Genomic DNA, 24,350 nt, shown 5'->3' with positions numbered 1-24,350 from the left:
ACTCAATCAATGTCACCGGGTATAGAATGCATTCCCTTTTGGGGAAACAAAAGCGATTTGTGTCCTTTGTAAACAGATCTCAGGCGCAATCCTTGAGACTTATTCTTAAAAACAAATCAAATATGTCTTCCTTCCAAGAACAGCAAATGGGAAAATGAAAGCTTGTTCCTTGGGCCAAATCATTTTCAAGTTCTTGCCTTTTTTTCTTCTGAGGAAGAATACTGCAATGTCTAAGGCAGAGATGGGTTTCTGATAAGTAAGGATGAAACGGGAAGGGAAAGACTGGGGGAACTTTGCAGGTTCTCTTTGTTTTTACACTGAGATATGCTTATTTCAAAACCTAAGACTCCAGTTTTCATGTTTTCCACCTCAAGATGGTGAGAACTACTTTGCTAGCTTTCAACAAAGATATTCAAAGATATCCCTGTAGACTACCAAAAGAGACTCATGAGCTTCTGGTTACTCACTCCTAGCCTACATGAAGGTTTATGTGCTACATTAGTGATGGACTCCACAAAATGAGCATTGTTTTGCTGTGAGATAGATATATAGTGCTGTAGAGAGCCAGTGTAGTGTGACAGTTAATGCACTGCACTAGAAACCAGGAGACTGTGAGTTCTAGTCTCTCCTTGGACACGAAGCCAGTTGGGTGACCTTGAGTGCATCACTCTCTCTCTCTCAGCCTTAGGAAGGAGACGATGGCAAAGCACTTCTGAAACACCTCGCAAAAGAAAACGACAGACTTGTCGAGGTAGTTTTAGAGAATCAGACATAATTGAATGGAAACACACACACACATTATGAAAAATGGGCATAACCCACTGAGACCTTCTGTAATACCAGTCTCACTGAAATGAATAGAATCTGTACAGGATCTTATTACTAATTTTCAATTGGCTTTCAAGAAGCTTTCAGTGAAAAAGAAGAAGAAGAAGAAGAAGAAGAAGAAGAAGAAGAAGAAGAGAAGTGAAATTGGCAACATCTAAATTAGAAGTCACCTCAAGTTTTTCCTTCTTTTGCCTTAACACGTTGGATCATTTACTTTTTTTAACTTCATACACGGTACTTAGCAACTGAGTGTCAACTTAAAACCTCTGCAGAAGAGATCTTATTTGTATAGATCCACAATTTTGTTACAATGTGTTTCAACATTAGAAACACATTTTAACAAGATCATTTGCTTTTTGTAGATAGGCGTCAGGCCTACCATATTCAAGCTGCAAAAATCTAGATGATTTTTGTAATGTTTTTTCCCCTTCTGTTAGCCTTGATACATTTTGAGATCAAAGATGCTAATGTAAATACACTGCCATCTAAAGATGAATTAAACCGAAGCCTGTTTTAGTGTATCTGTTAAATAAGTGGCATAGCCCAGTTTTGGGAAATCCACAAAGCACATTCAAATCATAAGGCAATGTACTGCCCTTGCTTTGCAAATTCCTTGCTTTAACTTCTAGTAAACTTTGCTGACGTAGATAATACACAGAAGGAATGGGAAGGGAGAGTAGGATAACAAAGGCATGAACAAAATTCGAGTGGATTTTATTTGAAAAAACTGAAAAAACAATTGGTAGTGAAAAGCTGTTCTGCTGCTCCATGCAATCTCAGTTCAGCCTGTTTGTGTGTAATTGTGTGTAATTCTAATTATACTAGTAAGTTTCCATTTGTGAAAGGGAGAAGGGTGGGGAGGAACTGCACATCACAATTATTTAATTGCTGCACCACTATCTGAATTGAGATACATGTACTATTTAATTCTTCCAGGAAGAATGGTGACTATTCAAAATGCACAATGTATTTAAAATAATAATAGAGAAATAAAACAGTGGCAACTCAGATAACAAACAGCTGTGAGAGTCCCATCTTCTTCTAATTGCTATCTTCTTCTAATTTGCAGTTAAAAACCTTTCGCTGACCTTCAGTGAATGAACACTGCCTGGCATATTCCTCTGAACTACTCCTACCACAAGAAGATTTATATGTTTTAACTAAAATATAGAACCTCGGTACATTCCTCCCCACCACACAGCCCAGGAGGATGAAACATATTTAATAGGATGTGGCTGATAACACCTCCAACATATTTTTGCTTGGCTTTTGCTTATGCCTCTTTGACACTTTCCCTTTTCTCTTTCAGCTGCTGACTAAGATAAAACGAGAACAATTTTTTTAAAAAACCCTTCCTCTGAAACATTTTCTTCGCCTCTGACAAACACACAGAAGGGCTGGGCGGACCTGTTAAAAGCCCTTTCAATTCTACCGACTTCTACCTGAAGGCCCCCCTTTTGAGTATTACACTGTGGGTCAAAAAGAGAGCAAGGGAAGGTGTTGACCACACAGCCTGACTAAAGGCGCAGCTCGATTCATCCCAACACGACATTCGGCAGTAAACTCTCTCCTCTTGTCCCAGGGCGCGCGCGAGAACCAAGCCAGTTAATTTTTACAGACGGAACATCGCACGACGTCCATCCCATAAAGACAAGCTCCTAAACCCTCCTAATTAACTTAGCCGAACTCGGAATGTGGCATGTTTGCAAAGAGGAGGAGCGGCAGAGGAAAAAGTTGATGTGCCACGGCGGGGGGGAAAAACAAACAAACCGTGGCGACTCCCCCCCCCCCCCCCAAGTCATTACGGATTCATTCCCCGGGAACGCTACGGACCCGGGCAAGAGAAAGAAAGAAAGAAAGAAAGAAAGAAAGAAAGAAAGAAAGAAAGAAAGAAAGAAAGAAAGAAAGAACGAAGGAAGGAAGGAAGAAAGAGGGAGGGAGGGAGGGAGGGAGGAAGGAGGAAGGAAGGAAGGAAGGAAAGAAAGAAAGAAAGGAGGAAGGAAAGAAGGAAAGAAAGAAAGAAGGAGGAAGGAAGGAAGGAAGGAAGGAAGGAAGGTGGGTGTTTTATTTATTTCTTTATCTTCTGCTCTGCTTGTCATGCCAAACGGCGAGTCGAGGCGTTGATCCCTGCCTGCTTTTTTCCTCTCCTCCTTTGGATCAGCAAGCGCAGATTTCCAGAATTGGGAGGTGGGCACTAGCCGCCCAACCCCACCAAAAAAGATTCATTCTCTCTCTCACTCACTCGCTCTCTCTTTCTCTCTCTCCTCTCTTCCTTGCTCGCGACTAAGATCACCATCCCACTCACCGTCATGGGCTTCTTTCCCGCAGCTGCAGTTGCTGCATATGTGCTTGATCTCCTTGCCTATGTGACAGTGGATCACGAAAGACACGTTGTTGTTGTTGTTGATCACCGGCTCCTTCAGGGGCTTCATTCTCACCAGATAGAAAGCTCGTTTTTTGGGCTTCGCCTCAGCCCTGTCTGGAGAATAGCCACCTCTGCGGCCAGAAGAGGACGAGCAAGACAGCACCCGGGACCGCCTGGAGTGTGTGGAGTCCGCCATGCGCGCGTTTCCCCCCCTCTTTCTCTCTGTGTATGTGCGTCTCTCTCTATCTCTCCCTAGCGTCTCTCTGCCACATTCAGTCTCATCCCCTCAATACACACTAGGATTAAAAGGGGAGGGAGGAGAGGATGGTGAGGAGAAGGCAGCGAGGGAGGGAGGGAGGGAAGGAAGGAGAGGAAGAAAGCAAGCCTTATCTATGGGTGACCTCTCTGGTCCACCTGTCTTTAAGCAGAGCTGTTCAGTCTCACACCCCTGGCCGGTCACAACTCTGTTTACTATCCTAGCCTCTGCCTTGGCAAGGCCCACAGATCTGTTTTTCTGATCCCACTCCTGCCTCGGAAGCACAAGGCAAACGCTTCTCTTGCAACTCTTAGGAGAAGCCGCTGCTCTTCAACCCACTGAATCATAAAAAATACTCCCTCAAGTTGAGCTTGCTTTGCAATGGCTTCAGGGATGGGTCCTCACAGAGGACATTTCCCACTTCACACACAAGCTTGGAATTCCTGGGAAGTTCTTATCTCTGGGATAACGGAGACCTGGCCCAGTTCAGCTTCAGAGCCCAAGCAAGGTGCTGCCACCCATTGAGGCCATTTAATAATAGAAAAACATGGTTTAGTATTCTATTTCTGCCCCTGGGATTCAGAGACTTGATCTTTCTTTCTTTCTTTCTTTCTTTCTTTCTTTCTTTCTTTCTTTCTTTCTTTCTTTCCTTTCTTCCTTTCTTTCCTATTTGTCTTTTTCTCTTTTATGGGAAAATGAAACTGCCCTGAAAGTTTTGTGGAGCTGTCACAAAGATGTAGGGAGCAAACTATTTACCAAAGCACGAGAAAGGCAAGACAAGAACCAAAGGATGGAAACTCATCAAAGGAGAGAAGCAATCTAGAACTAAGGAGAAATTTCCTAACAGTGAGGACAATCAACAAGGGCAACAGCTTGCCTTCCAAAGTTGTGGGTGCCCCATCACTGGAGGTTTTCACGAAGAGACTGGACTCAGCTACTTGTCTGAAATGGTATAGACTCTCCTGCTTGTGCAGGGAGTTGGACTAGATGACTTTCAAGGTCCCATCCAGTTCTAGGTTCTAACTGGAGAACTAAAGGGCGGCAAGGAAAAATGAATAGATGACTTAATAGATGACTAAAAAACCTTTGTGGAGGCTTAAAAATATGAATTAAATTGCGCTTAAAAGCCACGCTCTCTGCAATGATGGGAAATCCTAACCAGCAGAGCTTATAACATGAATCAAAAAAAGGTGATGGTGCCAAGCGATACTCCTTACTTTTTGATTTATTACTACGCACAGCATGCCTCAGGCAAAGAACTCTTTAATTCCTCTCCCTGTGAAAAGCAACAGAGGTTTCAGCATCTCCCCCTCCCCAATCTCTTTATGAATCTCAGCTACTTTGGTGATAGAAAAATAGGAGAAGAAACTAAAAGGGGGCAGTAAAAAAGAGATGATGTATAAAGAGTGTCCCAAAGGTGCTTTTTCAAGAGGCAACTAGACTTCGTTTTTCTTTGAAGATGTTTTGCTTCTTACGCAAGAAGCTTCTTCAGCTTCTTGGATGAGAAGCGAAATGTCTTCAAAAGAAAAAAAACAAGAAATCCATTTGCCTCTTGAAAAAAAGCATCTTTGGGACAACCATGACCTGGATAACTGAGAATCTCCGTAGACATCTATAAAGGTTTGTGTGTGTTCATACCAACAAGGAATTAGGATAATTCAAGAGATCTTGCTTTGCCATGGGCTCTTAAAGCCATGGCATGGTGAACCACTTAAAAAGGACCGTAAAGCGCTGTAAAGTGATATATAAGTCTAAGTGCTACTGCTATTTGGGGGGGGGGGGGGAAAGAAAGCTAAGAAATTACTAAGTCACAGAAAATGCTGACATTCATACTCCCTGAGAATACCCAAAGTCAGACCAGGCCACGTTGTGCTCAGTTTTTAAGAGCCTAGCTTTAGGCATCTATGCTCTATATCTTTACAGAGCTGCTCTCTGTAAGCCTCCCAGTCTCTGGGGGTATGTCATTTCCAAATTGCCTAGTGTCCATGGTAACCACTCAGGTTGTCTGAATGGGGTGGGGGGATTTTCCCCCTAGCCGCCAGCCCATCATTTTTTTTCACTCTTTCAAATACACAGGGGATTTTTTTTCTTTTGCTACATATCTAGGAAAGTTATTTGGAGAAAAGATCCATGCTAGGGACAGTCACTTAGGGCCCACTTCAGAGGTGGGTTTCTACCAGTTTGGCCCACTTCGCCTGAACTGGTAGTGGTATGGTGGCCTGGGTCACTGGAACATGCAGCGGCCCAAGCCTGCCACACCCCCGAACCAGTTCCCCAGTTGCCGCCATCACCACCCCCATCTTGTTTTTCAGTTCTGCCCAGAACAATTTTAATTGAACTGTGCAGGTGCATGCAGCTTGCATCCAGCATGCACATGAACAAATCGGCAATAAAGCTAGCCAGAACCCACCCCTGGCCCACTTCTGCTTCTGATGTCATGAGGTACACCAGTTTGAATGTAAAAACAGGATTAAAAAAAGACAGGTTTTCTTTTCTTTTCTTTTTTTAAAGTTTTATTGGCTTTGAAATGAACTATGCATAAAAGACAGCCATAGGTGGCAAAGTTCTAAATATTTTAATCCTGTCCCCTAGGTTGCAACCCTAACTGGATCATAACTCCCCAATTTCAGTTGATTGATCCAAATGTAGGCTTCAAAACATGTCCAGCAATCCTCTCAAAATTTGAGAATACAGTGAAAGATTGAGAAGGAAATTCTCGGGTCCCTAAGCAACTGACACCCAAGATAAGACAATCAAAGGCCCTTCTGATGTTTGTTTTCAATAAATCAAATTTCATTTCACCTTTTTAATTTTTTTACTTTTCATTTTTTATACCGTTTTAAAAATATTTAGTGTTTTAAAATATGAGACGCTATAGCTGTCCTGCTTTTAACAATGATACGCACTAACCACAGTTGGCAGAGTCTGATTGAGAGCAGGGCAGGCACTATCTGCCCTTGGATCCTTCCCTCTGGACAAAATTATCAAAGGTCAACACAAAGAAGAGCAGATTCACTGAATCAGTTTAGACTGCTAATCTGAGGATGAATGCCCTCCTTTTTCTCCCATCATCCCTTTTTCCAAAGGGCCATTGACCTGGAAAAATTATACTTATCACCCTTTACAAAAATCTGTTGGATTCCCCCCTTTCCTTCACTAAAAGCCAATAAAAAGCTCAGTAAAGTTTAAACAAAACTTTTATCCAAATCAGTCAAATCTTGACAGCTGGCTGAAGAAGAAACATTGCCCACTTATCTGGCTTAAGACGAGATGACACTGGGTCACTCTAAGGAAACTAACCTTAAGGATAGCATGAGAAAGGAATATGGAACACTCAGGGATGTTCCCATCTGAAGAAACAGGCCAAGGAACTGAAAGAACTGGTAGAAAATGAGCAAGAAATGAGAAAAATCATGCCGGATAATGAAGTTGTAATGAGTTATAAAGGCTAAGAGGGCCAAATCAAGCAAACAAAAATTAAAATACAGCTATATGCTTTCTTCTTTGTTCAGATAGCAGATAGCAAATACTCAGATTGAACTGCCAAGAAGTAGATGAAGAAAGAGATTAAGATCTTAGAGAGGAATATGGGAAACAAGTCAAAAATAAAAAAGCATAACAATTAAAGTATTGAAACGGGCAAGAGATGATGGATAGATTATTTTTCATTTTTGGTGTTGTTTTGATTTGATTTGCTTTTCCTCTCTCTCACTTTTTTGTAGGTAGGTGACATCATTAGAAGTTAGGATAGAAAAAATGTTTTTTTAACAAAGGATGACATGATTAAAAGTTAGAATAAGAGATAGAAATAAGAGAAAGGGGGGATATTAGTGTATACACTTTTATATAATAAAATAAGAGCAATAATAAGAGAAAACATGGAATAATTGAATAATGACAGATTGCAACTTTATATAAATATGGATTACTATTAGAAATATACATGTATGTGTTGGTTGAAAGTTAATAACTGTGATTAATGCTATTAGTTTTATTTGTATTAGAATGTGTGACACTCAGGTGCCACACTGTTCATGCATTGATATATTTGTAAAAAATAAATAAAAACATAAAAGAAAAAACTTAGAAGCCCCCCCCTCAAAGATAGCAGATAGAGTAGCTACCCATACCTGGTAATCACCAGACATATCTGACTTTCATAGCAGTGGCTATACTGGCTGAGAATGTGAGCTCTGTCTGGAATAGGGACAGGTTTTGAGGAGAAACACAGCAAACAATCAAGCATAATCTACCATAATTAAAAGAAAAATGGCGATCACAGTGAAACATCACCCAAGCACTCTGTTGGGAAAATACAGACTTTTGCCTCCCCACGCCACATACCAGTTGTAAAGCTAAGACAACAGGAAATCTACAAAGTTGTGGGTAATCAGAAGGTCTGTGAAGTCACACAACCCAACCAAACCTTCTCTGAGCTGGTGCTCTGCACAGGTTTTGGACTGCTACTCTTAAAACGAAAGGGTCAACATGTCAAACAATGGGCGCTTTCATATTGACATTGCCAGTCCCTCAAGACCTGCTTGAAGCCAACCCGTAGCTAGTTTCCACTCTAGCTGTCTTTAAAATGCTGAGAACAGCAGAAACCAGTTGTCTTCGTTCCAGGCAAAGAGTATAGTGCAAAAACTGCTGCCAGTAACTGTCCTGCCTCCCATCTACATTTTGATGCCTTTGCCTAGTGATTTCCAGAGGAAAACGAATGTGTGCTGAGAAGGTGACCTGCAACCCATTTGCTATTAAGGTCAGTGACATGACATTGATGCTACAGCAGCCGAATGTCTGTGGAGAATGGCTGGGAAGCTCAGATGCCAGGTGGAAGAAGCCAAACTCCTGCCAATGCAAAAACAGCTTACCTGCAAGCTCTGCAGAACTTCAGCGCTGCCAGTGGAAATGCCATCTTTTCAATACAACACGTGGCAGTTGAGCAAGAAATGTATTGGCTCAGCACTCCAACAAAGATGATGTTATGAGACCGCACAGGTGCAAAGTTACTTCTAGAGCAGTGAAAAGGCCCCAGGTGGAAGTGACCTATCATAAATTTTGCAAAATGATTGACACTGCTGTCCAGCAAAGAGAGTATGTTTGTAAGTCAGCGTGAAACACAAAAAGTGCTGAAAATGAACTGTAGGAAAGTTAACCTTTTTACAGCATCTGCCAACATACAGCGATGTTTCATAGCAATTGTTAGTCAGGTTCAGAGAAATCATATTTCCTCAAATTAGCAGTGAATAGGGATGAGATGGAAGAAAGAAGAAGATCATTGTTTATTCTATAAATGGCCTTCTATTTCTATTTGCAACCTTTGGATGGCTTGCAACTCAAAGCATGGAAACAAAGCGCAACATATTTTTTGGACTATCTAATTAATGCATTCGGTGGCTCCCACTCCCTCCTGCACAAATGCATATTCCCTCTGTTTTACCAAGAAACGCCTGAACCCAAAGTTGATGGGAATGAGGAAGCTGTGGAATGGGATCTAGAGTCACCTTCCATTTTCACCTGAAAAAAATCTTCCTTATAACTTCTAAATAAATTTCTTTGGCATTAAAATGTTCAAGTTTTTTTTAACAAAAAATCCCGGAATTTAATTTTCAGCATAGTTGGTTTTCATAAAATTGTAGATTTGGGAGGGATTGCAGAGGTCATCTAATCCAACTCACTACTCATCATAAGATCCAGTAAACCAACTCTGACAGAAGACTATCTTGGAAGGGGGAACTGGCATGTAGCAGTCTAATTTTTTGCCTGGCAGCATTACCTGAAGCTTTCTTGTAGTGATTCTGGCAGATCTTTCAGGGTTAATAGAGAATTTCAATATTCTTCATAACTGCACAACATAATGATTAACATTCTATGAACCCATATAGTATATTTAGTTCTTAGTAAGACCACCACAGATTGTACATTTGTTGAGAAATCTTGAGATTCGGGCAACAAATCTTCATTTAGTACTAAAATCAATGAGAGGAAAGGCTGTAACTTGTGAACTACAATATTTAAATAAAACCCAGTGATCATAATTACGATAAAATTTGTATCTGAAGCCAAATGTCTTTACCATTTGATTTCCTTTTGCTAGGCTCTTTTGCTGTTATACTCCCCCACCCCATTTCTATTTTACCTTCATTGCTTCAGTTTTAGACTTTCTGCCTTTATTCCAGGGACGTAAAAACTTTGATTGCAAAAAATCTGATCTTGCATGGAACTAAGTACACAGAATGCACCACATACAGTTTCAGTGGGCAAGGTTGGACAATAATTTTTCAAGCATCTATCTATCTATCTATCATCTATCTATCTATCTATCTATCTATCTATCTATCTATCTATCTATCTTCCATCTATCTATCTATCATCTATCTATCTATCTATCTATCTATCTATCTATCTATCTATCTATCTATCATCCATCCATCCATCCATCCATCCATCCATCCATCCATCCATCCATCCAATAATCTATCACCTATCATCCATCCATCCATCCATCCATCCATCCATCCATCCATCTCTTTCAATATGTTTGGGTAATTCTTTAAGGAAATTGATTCAAGGGAAGCTGAATGCCCCTCAAACGCATCAAAAGCCATCTTGATTTGCAGCTGAAAGAGCAGGCTTTGAGTCTGATTTTATACAAAGTAGCTTTTTACATCTACTGTTCCATTCATTAGACACACTGATGCCCCACAATTTCTAGCTAGGCGGGCCAATGAAGTCTGCTATAAAAAGGAGATGCTAAGAAAATCTAGATAAACAGAAGCAGGTATGTTTTTTGTTCTGAAGTAAAGTACTCCCAAACAAATACAATTAAGTTATCTATGTAACTGCTCTAATAATATCAGTGTCATGGGTAATGAAACAAATATAGACCCAGAGACAAAATTTTAATCTTTTAAGGGATTCCCCCCCCCTCGGCCCCCAGATCACAAGTCAAGGACAGAGAACCTGGGTCTTCCTGATCGTGGTCCAGCACTTTAACTATTGTGCCACACTGATTTTAAACCCTTTTTAAAAATATCAGTGATGGGCAAATTTTATCTAAATAGTGTGTTTTAAGGGGTTCATGTAAAAATTACCAGTACGGTATAGACTATGGAGACTGGTGTTCAAATCCATAATTATATTTTAGGGCAGTACCCTGTTTTTAGCATAATCTTCCACATATCTACTTCTTTCATTTCATGTAGCTCATGCAGGACTGTTGCAAGAAAAAGAGAGAGAGAGAGAGAATTGTATAACCTTAAAGTCCTGGGCAGAAGGAGAACATAAAATGTAGTACACTGTATTGATGCTGATTTGATACAAGGCACATCTGAAACTGGTTTCACAAAGAAGGAAATATCGGCTGCCTCAATTTGTTTTGGATTGAATTAACTGCACCAAATGTCTTAAAGCAAATTATGCCTTCCAGAAGCTGCCCCTTTGGGACCAGTAATCTTGCATCCTGTCCCAATCTTGTTTGTTTTCCTGCCTTTGTTTTTTCTTTTGCCTAAAATTAATTGTACTTCAGTCCTGATATCCGCAAGGCTGCATGTGCCTCAACCGAGACGTCGTTTCTCTAAATCAACCTTCCCCAATCCACAAATGGGCTAATCCCAGCATTCCAAGAATTGTCATCCCAACATATCTGAAGCATGCTGGGTGGGTAAAATTGTTATTACGTGGGTCATATTTGTCAGTCAGTCAGCTGTATAGATTTGATAAGATCAACAAATAAAATTAGATGAAGGTAAATGTGATTACGTTTCATGGAAAATACTTTTGTAGAGATAATGCAGTATCATTTTAGGATTGTATTTTAAGACATTTTACTTTGAAACCGTAGCTTTTCATGAAATATATGGTGATAAAAACATGTCATGGTATGTGGGAAAGGCCTTGGGAGGTAGGGCAAAGTGATGTTGTTGCCTAGGGAACGTCAGATAGCCTGCAGCTGGATAGTGGGTGGGGCAAGAGGCTCAGAAGTCACCCTCACTTTCTCAGGCTGCAAACAGGGTAACAGGAGAACTGTATTTTCAGACTTGCAAGATTCTGTTTCATGTAGTTTTACAATAGCAATAGCATTTAGACTTATATACTGCTTCACAGTGATTTACAGCCCTCTCTAAGCAGTTAACAGAGTCAGCCTATTGCCCCCAACAATTTGGGTCCTCATTTTACCCACCTCAGAAGGAGGGAAGGCTGAGTCAACCTTGAGCCTGGTGAGATTTGAACTGCCAAATTGCAGGCAGCCGGCAGTCAGCAGAAGTAGCCTGCAGTTACAGTACTTCATTCTAACCACTGTGCCACAGGGGCTCTTCTATAATAAAATAGAATAAGCTTATCTGGTCGCATTTCCTGCCTGATAAGGCTGATAAAATGTGAAGAAGGAAGGATAGGAGCTTTTAAATGTTGTGATTTTTTAAAAAGCCAGTTTTTTAAAAAAAAAACACCTGTTTCCAATTTGAAATGGATGAGTGTCAGATTTTGGAGGATTATTGATATATTAAAAGAAGAATGGGACGATAGAGAATGAGGTAGCTGGATGGAGTCACCAAAGCAATAGGCATTAGCTTAAATGGACTCCAGAAGATGGTAGAGGACAGGAAGGCCTGGAGGAATGTTGTCCATGGGATCGCAATGGGTTGGGCATGACTTTGCAACTAACAACAACGTTGACATATTAGTATCTGATACATCAGTTCATATCTCTGATGCTTAATAAAGAATATTAGCTCAGATCTCTTCTCAAGAATGGCCAGCTTCTATTAGCATAACAGCTAAATAGGAAAGGGAAAGACCACAACCCAAAATTAAGCAGGATAGGGGGCTATTTGCAGGGAGGCATCAGGAATTCCACAGGGCAAAATGAGACCTGATGAAACATAAGATGCTAATTTCCCCCCTAACTGATCCAAAGTCCTTCAAATGCTCCTCCTCTTCCTCCTCCTGCCACCTTCCTCCCTCACCTGCCAACATGATAATTACATTTCCACTTGAATAATTCTTAGGGATTTATCAATTTTCAAGGTCCACAGACCAGGCTATTTAAGAAATACCACAGATTCAAGAACAATTGCTTACATACACATACATACATGCATGCATGCCTATCTACCCATATATTTCAGATGTGTATTCATTAAATAGTTTAACTGTACACAAAAAGACATTAGATTGCAAGGTATAAATTTTGAAAATTTAAATATAGGCATTGAACCTAGCATCTGGATCTTATAAAGTACAATGACGCACGAAGAGGAATGAGTGCTTCGAAAATAGTGGAGGCTAGTTAGTATTTAGTAATTTAAGCAAAAGAATGCTATAATATCTATTCTCTTATTCTGCCTTTTAAAGCCCAAGGATAGAGATTAGAATTAAGTATGTGGGAAGTAAAATTTGCAAAGGTTTGACACTGAAGCCAACTTTCCCTCCCTTCCCTTAGCTGAGCCTTTGAAATGAAATTGGATATAAAGGCCGATACATAGATATTTCATTCTTAATAAAACAATGTAAATATTCATTTTGGTATGGCACCCAGCCTTACAAATGTTGCACATGTTTTCAAGCATATCAAGATTGCAGCTGATTGTTCAGGATTTGAGAAGTCACAATCGTAACTCAGTTCACAAAGCTAATCATTATGTTTGGGTTTTGTTTTTTTTAATCAACTCCTTTGAAGCGCTCTGAATAAGTAATTTGAATCTTATTTAGATCGCATCTAGTATGGCCTCACAGAACTAAAAACGATGAGCAGATGATCATAGAAAGAGCTCAGCGCTTACAGTGTCGTCGGTTCAATGCAAACCCACATGCCAGTCAGCCCACATTTTAGTCTGCACTGCAGAAAATAAGAAATATATCTGCAACACAGCTTATGTGGCTGGTCTGGGGCCAGATGTTTCAAAAGGAATTGTCAATGCTTCAGTTGAGTGGGAAGCCAACAAATCACATTGCTAGAGCCCTTAGTTTAAAACCATCAGATTTCATAATGGACTAGTAATTAGGAAAAGGAACAATTGTTCATTTAAACCATTCAGATTATCTTATGGTTTGCTGAAAGGGGAAAAAAAAACCAGTACTCAAATGAAACAATCTGGACATTGGAATGCACATAATATGCGAATATAGAATATGATTGTAGCTTCTTGTCTGAAATTAAGAAAGAATATGCCTAGTGAATTAAGCCCTAAGCAGAAGACTCTCTAAGTATGAAGTAGTTGCTTCTTTTAACATAAGAACATAAGCAATATTCTCCTGGAACAATCCCTGTGTGAGAACTGCCACCTTGTGCCTGACTCTGCTATCGCTTGATGCCAGTCTGCTGTAATCTACGGAGAGACTGGATGGGATTGGGGGGGGGGGGAGTATTCAGGGGCTGGAGATGCGACTTCAAGGTCAGACGACTGAGAATGAACTGCATCTGCATTCCAACTCATACTTGAAAATGTTCTGAAAACATCTTTTTGTATTTGATTGGATATTTGAGGGCCAGCATGGGGAGGTACCTAAGGAAAGGGAAGTTAGACTTGGGGATTTGGGTGCGCGAATTTCAGTTCTGGCTTTGATCTATTGTATTTAACTTGACCTTTAGTAAACTATACCTTTCTCAGCAAATGGAGTCAAGGTTATTGCTTAAAGGTTCAACTTGAGGCAGGTCTGACACCCTGACCTATCTAGTCCAGCAGTCTGTTCTCACAGTGGCCAACCAACTGCACAAAGAAACTTGCTAGTCTCTGAGCAGATGGCCTTCAGAGACAGTCACCCTGCCTTCCTTTCCTTTCCTTTCTTCCATTCCCTTTTTAATTTTTAGCATCTTGTGAGTTTCATGAAAATATCCTCCATTCTCTCTCTCTTCTACTGCCAGCCCTTAAAGATGGGGACAATCAGGAAAGAGACCCCAGAAAAATTATTTGAATTATGCTTTCTGGTTGCAAGATAAGATAACATACTCCCTCCCTCCCTCAGTCTATCACAACTTTCCTCTTCTCTGCTGTCTGGCTACTGGAAGACAGAAAACTGCTTTTGTCACAACTAATCCCTGGGATGATTGCCAATGAGTTACATCAAATGTTTTTTTAAAAAAATGCTCTGCTATCACTTTCAGAGTGATACAGGTAAGGATGCTGCAGAGCTATGAATCCAGATCTTCCACATTAAACTAGATCACCTGGTTCTCCACAGTCTTTCAGAAGATATCACAATGCCAAACACAGCATGGCCCCACATTTCTGATTGACAGCCAGGTCCTCCAGCACCTGTTGTAATTAGATGCGGTGATTTGGCAACTGCAAAATATATGGTTGATCTCAGCATGGGAAAAAAGTAGAGCTGCCTGTGTATTTTAAATAATCAGAGACACCCACACAATGTATAACAGAGAGAAACAAAAGGCTAATGCTAATGTTATAAATGCAAAGTGCAAAAAAAAATATTGTCATAATAGTTAACAATACTGTATTACACAATCTTGTTGTCTGCGTAGGATGAGGTTTCTCATTTTCCTTTCTTTCCTTGCATGCTTCATCACATTTAACCTCTGGGGTTTTGTCAAACTGAAAGTTACCCTTTATAGAACAAGTAATTGAATCGGGATTTCAAAAGAGCTTGCTTTTTAATGGATGTCAATGGGTTGTGATTAATTTTCTCTTTCAGATCCTCTGTCCTCCCTCATCCAAACTAATCTTGCTCAAAATAAGTAAATAAAGAGAGTTTAATGTCTAACAAGATAGTCTGCAAAGGACTGCAGCAGGCAAGGACAGATGTATTTGAAACCTGTCAAAACTAAGCAACGGAATGATCTCTACATGTACTAAATAAATAAATAGAAAATCTTCCTAAGTGATAGACCTAGTATAGGCATGTGTAAGTTGGAAGAAGCAATAAAAAAGCAGCCATCCAGATAAACAAATTACAGCAACCTTTTATACAACACCCTCTTCCAAAACATCTGCAGAAAGAAAAAATAAGGCGCAAAAATGCTATGGAATATTCTGAAAAAGGGGTGAAGTAAATGGTTTGATGAATAATGAAGGCAGCCATCACATCTAGCACTTAAAATCCCTGCATTTGTTATTAGAGAAATGGAAATATTATCCACCCCACTCTGCCCCAAAGATAGCTGAGTGAAGCAAATTTGGCTGCCATTTTTACAATATATTTACAATATATCCAACTTAAAATCATGCAATGAATATATGTCTCTTTTATGGATTCTGTCAATACAACGATCACTTTTAAGAGCAAATATATATTTATATATATATTTAGAACACTAGATCAGATCTGCATATAGAAAGTATTTGAATAAAACTCTGCCTTGACCCCCGCCCCGTAAGAATACTGTTTTGAGTTCTGGGCAACATGGTTCAAAAAGGAGAAAATTCAGAAGATGGTTAGCATGATGGTAACATGTTTGGAACTCCCACTATGTAATGATTAAAGGATCTGGATATATTTAGCTTACAGAAGAGAGGGCTGACGGAGTTATAAGAGAGCAGTCTTCCTATAACTTTAGGAAAACAAACTTTAGAGGAGGGGATAGATTCATCTTTTGTTGCTGCAGAGGATAGATGTGATGGAGGATAGTTGGAAAGGAAGGAAGGAGAGGAAGGAGGAAGAAAGGAAGGAACAGGAAGGAAGGGGGGGAAGAAGGAAGGAAGGAAGGAAGAGGAGGGAGGCAGGGAAAGAAGCAAGGAAGGGAAAGATGATGGACAGGAATGAGGGAAGGAGGGGGAAGGAAGGAAAGAAAGAAAGAAAGAGAGAAAGGAGGAAGAAAGGAGCGAACCGGAAGGAAGGGAGGCAAAGAAGGAAGGAAGGAAGGAAGAGGAGGGAGGCGGGGAAGGAAGCAAGGAAGGGAAAGATGATGGACAGGAATGAGGGAGGGAGGGGGGAAGGAAGGAAAGAAAGAAAGAAGGAGAGGAAGGAGGAAGAAAGGAGGGAACAGGAAGGAAGGGAGGGAAAGAAGGAAGGAAGGAAGAGGAGGGAGGCAGGGAAGGAAGCAAGGAAGGGAAAGATGATGGACAGGAATGAGGGAGGGAGGTGGGAAGGAAGGAAAGAAAGAAAGGAGAGGAAAGAGGAAGAAAGGAGGGGAAAGGAAGGAATGGAGGGAAAGAAGGAAGCAAGGAAGGAAAAGATGATGGACAGGAATGAAAGAAGGAGGAAAGGAGGGAAGAGGAGGCAGCAAAAAAGGAAAGAAGTTTTTTCGACACTCCCTACTAGCTGCCCACAAAGGAAGTCATGAGGAAACTGATGGAAATTGGAAAATGCTCCCATTCAAACGGATTTTTTTAACCTGAACATGGTCATTCTGTTTCTCTGTTCAGATAAGGAAATATCTCCAAAAGAATGACTGTTCTTTTCAACAACATAAATTGAGTTGTAGAATATCCCATATTTAGCACATCTTTGAAGGCATACCAAGTATCTCTTATATATTTATCCATAAATATATTACGCAAGTAAGGGGACATCACAGATCCTTTTCTTAGTCTCTGTTCATTTTCTAATCATTTGCTAAGCATTCCATTTATTCCATTTATTACTCCCCACACCACTCTTATACGTTCAGGAACTAACCTCCAACTCCTCTTTTGTGCAGGCTGTTCCATAATTAAAGCCTGGTTAATGTATGATATGCTATTTCTAATTCAACAGACAATAAGGATGTTCTCACATTCACACTTTTTTTAAAATACAAGTCACATTCTTTTTCTTACCGACTTGTGGAAAAACAAAAATCAGATTCGCACGTTCCTGCTAGGCATAAGACCACACTATGCAGGCTGAGGCAGTCCTCGATGTACAACCACAATTGAGCCCAAAATTTCTGTTGCTAAGAGAAACACGTGTCAAGGGAATTTATGCCCCATTTTACGACTTTCCTTGCCACAGTTGTTCAGTGAATCCCTGCAGTTGTTAAGGTAGTAACGTGGTTGTTAAGTGAATCCAGCTGCCCCGTTGACTTGTCTTATCAAAAGGTCGCAAAAGGGGATCACATAACCCCTGCAACCATGATAAATATGAGTCAGTTGCCAAGCGTCCAAATTTTGATCATGTGACCATGGGGCTGCTGCAACGGTCGTAAGTGTGAAAAACAGTCATACATCACTTTTTTCAGCGCCATTGTAACTTTGAATGGTCTGTTGTAAGTCGAGGACTACCTTTATTTCTCAATTTTTGCTCATTGTTAGAGAAGACGGATGTCAAACTCATGGCGTCTCACGTTGCCGTCACATGACCTATCGCAATGTTTTTTCCCTTCATGGAGCTGGGATGTGCGTGGCCTGCGCGTGACGCAACTGACCTCTGGGCCGCCAATTTGACACCCCTGTTATAGATTATTTTAAAAGAGGCATCAATGAATATGCTACCAGTGTACAGACATCACTGTAAAAACCATAAAAGCCACTCCCAGTCTCTGATTACTGTTAACATCACCCCAATAAGAAAAACGCTGACATTCCTTTGGCACAGCTTAAGGAGAGTTTTTGTAACGGCCCTGTTGAATAGCATCTCTGTCCTTGTGGTGCCAGTCAGGTGGAGAACATTGTGCATTATGCCCTCCACTATCCCATTTTCGATGAGATTAGGGCCAAATTATTGATAATATAAGTGAGTTTAGGACTTGGATTCTGAACAGTTGAATTGTCTTCTCGCAGATATATTTTTTTCCAGCTGTTGGTAGTCGGGTTTCTTATTTTGCTTCGTCAGCATTTAAACTGAGAAATACATTTTTAAGTTCCTAATCATAGGCTTTAAGTTATTCATCGTAGTCTTTCAATTCTCCAAATAACCCAGAACAGGAAATAAAAAAAAATGTTCAAGCTAAACAGGAGACTTAAAAATATATTGCAGAAAATCAAATTATAGAATCATAGGGTTGGTATAAATCTCTACTTTCTTTTTGCTCGTTTATTTTCCCCCCTCCTACCGCTCTTTTTCTGGTTGTATTTTCTCTGCAAATTTCAGAAGCATTTCGTCCACTTCTTTTTTCCAGAAGGCAGGATCTTTTTCTGAAATTGAGATAGCTCTTTACAGCACACCCGTTGTCCAGGGGTGGGTTCTGGCAGTCAATACCGCCAGTTTGCTCGTGAATACACCGCACGCAATGGGCAGTACAATAAAAATTGTTCTGTGCATGCGCAGAATCAAAAAGCAAGATGGCGCCGCCTATGGCGCCAGCTGGAGAACTGGTTCGGTGGTGTGGCAGGCCTGGGTCACTGTTGGTTCCAGCGATCCAGGCCACCAAACCATTACTGGTTCAGCCGAACTGGTGCAAACTGGTAGGAACCCATCTCTGCCGTGGTCTACTCTCAGTCAATCAATTTATTTATTGTTTTGACTGCCAGTCATAAAAAAGACAAACCTGCAGAAAAGTGGTACAAAATGGCATTAAAAATATATATATATATCTCAAAGTGTACAAAAATCAGTAAAAATATTGAAGCGCTGTGCTTTCAGCAAATATAACTTTAGAAAACATTAGGTTTTGATAAAATAGTTTCTCTGTTTCGCAGCACAGTGCAAAGCTTACTAATTACTACAGCAGTATCTCCTTGAATATTCTCTAGATACTCAATTTTATATGAATCAGGCCAAAATGATTTTCTTTATCAACAGGGGTTCCAGAAATTTTCCGTATGCTAAAGTGGAAGTAGGACAGTACAATAAATAATGGATAAAATCTTTTATAATTTCCTTAGAACAAGGGCAGAAGCACATATTATTTGGGACATTGAGAAATTGGACTTCTCTAGTTGTTCCAGCCATTTGCTGGAACTATAATGTTGTATGTGCTTTGTAGAGAGTGGAAGGAGACATCTTGTCACAACCAACTTGCCATGGCCAACTCAGTGTGGGCAATTCAACAATTCAATTTAAGTGTTTAAATTTTTTAAAAAAATATTTTAATTTTTGTTGTTCACATTTCATTTTGTCCCTCCATTTGCAACCCTTCCTTTAATGATTTTATTCCACCATTTCTTTGATATTAGTGTGTTCTGCAGTGAGTTGGCCGTGGCGAGTTGGCCTACACCCCTCAGAGGAATGGCACTGTAACACATCTCAGATAATGTCTGCATTCAATTTTGGTTTTATTATGTGCGTACAAAAGGGCAATTTTATTTTGTGATAATTTGATCAAATTTCATTGGGCATAGACATTCAGCATTTTGATTTTAGATAGTAGCTTATTGTTTGCATTATCTGAATCTAAAAAGAATTCTGGGAAAAAAACCAAAGGTATGCATGAGATTGAATAAAAATGTAAACCAACTGGGGCAAGAAGGAGTGGAGAAATTAATTTGTCCCACTTGCCAAGTTGAGGATTGGATAGTGAGAGAGTCTAACCCAATAATTAAATGTTCTTACAATTATTCTAGCTTTAATTGGGTATGTACCAGCTTTTGCTTAGAGAAAGGGAATAAGACAGGGGTGTCAAACTCACATCATCATGGCATTGTCATGGGACATATCGCGACTCTCCCCCCTTTGCTAAACCAGGCATGGGCATGGTCAGGATTTGATGCATCTGGCCTATGGGCCATGAATATGATAGTCCTGGAATAGGACTACCATTAGCTACACCTGCAATCTTTTTGAGGGATTTCTTCTGAAATAATTCGACACCATGAGGAGTAGAAATTGCCCATAACAATACTGCATATGGAAAATAAAGAACTAGTGTAATTTTTAGAAGAATTAGGATTGGAGAAATTTGTTGACTACTTATCTTCTACCCAAATTCAGCTGATTTAGATTAATTCGTAGTTTGTTACTATCAGTTGAATCAAAAAGCTGCCCCAAAATCCACAAAGGCAACATATGGTTTCGTGTGGAGGTATTTTACATACTTATTTATCAGATGATTTATCAGACTCGAAGGACTTCCAGAAGATGCGGAAAACGAGACAGCCAGAGTTTACGTCAGCTTTTGAGTCTTAAATTTTATTATGTCTACCCTCTCTCAGAGCATAATAGCTAAAGCTAATTATTTATGGCACTTTATCTTAAGTTGCTCAAAGGGACGACAGAATAAAAGAAAAAAGAAATAGATGGCCTTGTAAATGATCTGAAACGCCTGGAATAAGCCTAGTTACATTATTCTTGAAGCCTATACAACAATGTGTGGCCTATAACACTCTGTTGAAGATTACAATTGTACATAACAAACTTTGCCATCTAAGCTATTAATTAGTTACATCTAACTAGTTTGAAGAAGGACTAATGGTGACATGATAGCAGTGTTCCAATATCTCAGGGGTTGCCACAAAGAAGAGGGGGTCAAACTATTCTCCAAAGCACCTGAACGCAGAACTAGAAGCAATGGGTGGAAATTAATCAAGGAGAGAAGCAACCTAGAACTAAGGAGAAATTTCCTGACAGTTAGAACAATTAATCAGTGGAACAACTTACATCCAGAAATTGTAAATGCTCCAACACTGGAAGTTTTTAAGGAGAGATTGGATAACCATTTGTCTGAAATGTATAGGGTTTCCTGCCAAAGCAGGGGGTTGGACTAGAAGACCTCCAAAGTCCCTTCCAATTCTATTCTATTCTATTCTATTCTATTCTATTCTATTCTATTCTATTCTATGCTATGCTATTCTATGCTATTCTATGCTATTCTATGCTATTCTATGCTATTCTATGCTATGCTATGCTATGCTATGCTATGCTGTGCTATTCAAAATTTACAAAGAGAGAGTCTGCAATTTCAATCTGAATTTTTAAAGTAACAGCCCTCTCTTTGTAGAGTTTCTGTAGGTACTTCTGTAGATACAAAAAAAACTGATGAAGGAAAGGCTCAGATGCTAAAACAATGGCCATCACTGGAGATGGCTTCAAACAAAAGAGGTTATGTCCAGTGCCTGAAAATATTAAATCTCAATAATGGTCAAGATTACCATTGTTTGCTACAGGGTTGTAATCTCAATAAAGTCTGGTTATACTTTATTGATAGCGACTCAAACGAAAATGGAAACAAAAACAACATAGCTACAGGAATGGTCTTTGGGTCCTTATTACTCCTGGACAAATACTACCAACATCCTAGATTAGAGGACTTCCGATATGCCAAATAGTGTTGAGGAAATAGCTATTGCTGGGGGAAGTTAAATACAGGGACAATTTCATACTTATGGTGCCACCATGTATATTAAGAACCCAATCTGTAACAACAGAGTTCCTTACCAAGGCAACTTGAACCACTTCAAGCCACATGGGTTGGGACTCCATATTAGCAAATGCGGTAAATTATTTGAGGGATTCAGGAGATTTCTGTTTGCAAAAGATTACAGAAGCCTTAGGAGAACAACATGAGGCTTTTAATGAATTTATCATAAAGTGGTCACCTGATTTATTACTTCTGAAGGAATTTCTATCTACTTCAAATGATCTGCTGCTGTCCCTTATTAAATTAGTCTCAAATGTGGTTGGACCACAGAAAAACACAGCATTTGATTATAATTCACTAATGCATATTTGTTCCCAAACCCAGACTCATTTTACAAACAAGAAGAGAGAAAACAAAATAAAGCCCCCGGCGAAAACCAAGAGAAGGAAAAGGAAAAAAGAAAAGAAAAAGAAAGCAGAAGTGCAAAATCAAGAACGGAAAAGTAACAACTGGAAGAGCATTGCTATTGCCAATTAGGCTTCTAAAGGGAAGTACAATAATCTATTTAAACTTTTTGGAATAGCTGCCAAAAGAAACAACAGAGCAACCAAAAAGCCACCCAAGAAGCAAATAAAGTACCCAATGAAGGAAGTAAGGCCTCTGACAAGATTGAAATGACCAATGCAGGTCTTCTAATCCAGCAACGTCCAGTAGTTGTTGAGACATTATTGTTGAACAAAATCATCTAGCAAATAGCTCAGCAAACTCTATTCTTCTGAGGATTAAGAGAAAAGTTCCATGCAGACAGTGCTACTTGCAACAAACACTAGCAAATATTAGGCTGGCATTTATCAATTACCTCTCATAGATGGAACAAATATAGCATTCTGTGCATCTTTGTCAAACTTTCACCTCATTTAGACTTCTTTCAGATGATATTTTAAAGGTGAAAAGCTTGTATTATTGTGGTGTGACTGCAAGAGTACTGGTAACGTAATAATAAGGCACACATGGTTTATGAATTTAAATACCTCCTTCAGGGCTTGGAGTAATTAGATAGTTTAAGAGTATTTCTGCAACCCCTCTAGATAGATGTAATTTATTCAATCCAATAGTAGACAGGAATTTCTTACCTGAAGGAATTGAACTAAGAAATACTTTTAACAACTTGCTTCTTATGAAGGAAAACTGTATCATAGTTATTTTTTTCCTGATTAAGAGAAGAGTTGGTTAAAAAATAGGAAAGGTCACCATCTATAACTTCATTTCCCCTCCTAACCTTAAACAATCTGAAAAGGAGGCAAGACAGTGACAAATGTAAAAGAGGGAAGGAAAATGAAAAGTAAAATGTCCTGCAACACGGAACAAAGCAGCCAAAAATTTAATGAACTTCCTCTTCAAGAAGATGATATAAGACCTTACAATCTCAACAGAGAAATAGATTCAGACTCCTCTTTTAAGAAAACAATGTACATGCCTCCCTTTTTCAAAGGACAGGAAATCATCTGACACCTTGCCATGGAGATCCGAGGCCCTTACATCCACTTGCATTTAATTTTTCAAGATCCAATGATATCTATCAGGGAGAAGATCCAAACTTGTCCCTTCGAATTAATAAGCAAACAAATGTGGTAAGACTAAATATCTCAAATGAAATAACACCATGCCAGATCCAATAGCTGATTCTGCCCCAATACATGAAATTAAAGGTAGATACAGATTAACAGAGTTGGAAGGGACCTTGTAGGTTATCTAGTCCAATCCCCTGCCCAAGCAGATCCTACACCATTTCTGACAGATGGCAGTCCCAGTTCCTGCAACCATTCATTGTATGTTTTAGCCTCCAATCCAGTCCAGGTAGTCAAAGACTAAATAAAAACAAGCCTACCCATCAGTTACGTACTCAAAATGATGCTAATAATGTGCAAGCTATAAATGAGTCGTGTCATTCTGGTATTGTAAACAGCAATAAGGACTGAACATGACAATTAAGTCCAGGATCTGTAAATAATTCATTCATCTTGATTTGGAATCTAATAGGATGGAATGCTCAAAAGACTGACATGGTTTCCCTAGAGTTGCTAAAATTATACAGCTTAGTGTGTTTGTTAGAAACTTGGATTCCAAGAAAACCAATACAAATTATTCACCTGATTTTAGATCCTTGGTTATTCCAGCACGGAAATTACATTCTATGGGTCTTCTTTTGAGAGGACTTGGCTATCTTGTTAAACATGAAGTGGAATCTGGAGGCAGTGCAAATAAACCTGCACTGTAATTCCTCTTTTCTTATAGAGATATTTGGGAAAACAAATAAGATTGCCCTAATTATAGGGACGTGGTGGCTCAGTGGTTAAGACGCTGAGCTTGACGATCAGAAAGGCTGGCAGATCGAATCCCTAGTGCCATATAACAGAGTGAGCTCCCATTACTTGTCCCAGCTTCTGCCAACCCAGCAGTTTGAAAGCATGTAAAAAGGCAAATAGAAAAATAGGGACCACCTTTGGTGGGAAGGTAGCAGCATTCTGTGCACCTTCAGCATTTAGTCATGCTGGCCACATGATCATGGAGACATCTTCAGACAGCCCTGGCTCTTCAGCTTTGAAACAGAGATGAGCACCGCCCCTTAGAGTCTGGAACGACTAGCATATATGTGCGAGGGGAACCTTTACATTTATCTTTTAATATTATTAAATGATTATATGGCTCCCAGAGGTGTTGCATTTCAAATTTAGGATTTCTGAGCTACACTCAAAAATACAATGGATGCTCTAGAGAACAAATTCCCA

The 24,350-nt window shown here is 39.7% G+C and overlaps 1 protein-coding gene across 4 annotated transcripts in view; it reads right to left on the bottom strand.

Annotated features, from left to right (window-relative positions):
• The window catches only part of PHACTR1 (phosphatase and actin regulator 1), a 270,634-nt gene that overhangs the window by 117,580 nt on the left and 128,704 nt on the right, over nt 1-24,350 (bottom strand). For 2 of the 4 annotated variants that reach the window (XM_081952273.1, XM_081952275.1), the window contains exon 1: nt 3,134-3,416. The exons of the other annotated variants lie outside the window; for them this stretch is intronic. In XM_081952273.1, coding sequence (XP_081808399.1) covers nt 3,134-3,389 — 256 coding nt within the window. In that variant the 5' untranslated portion in view covers nt 3,390-3,416. Of the gene's footprint in view, nt 1-3,133; nt 3,417-24,350 lie in introns of those variants that run through there. 4 annotated transcript variants of the gene reach the window in all.

This window comes from Natrix helvetica (genome assembly GCF_964273705.1).
Source record: "Natrix helvetica genome assembly, chromosome: 4".
NCBI lineage: Eukaryota > Metazoa > Chordata > Lepidosauria > Squamata > Natricidae > Natrix > Natrix helvetica.
This window is presented reverse-complemented; position numbering and strand designations above follow the sequence as displayed.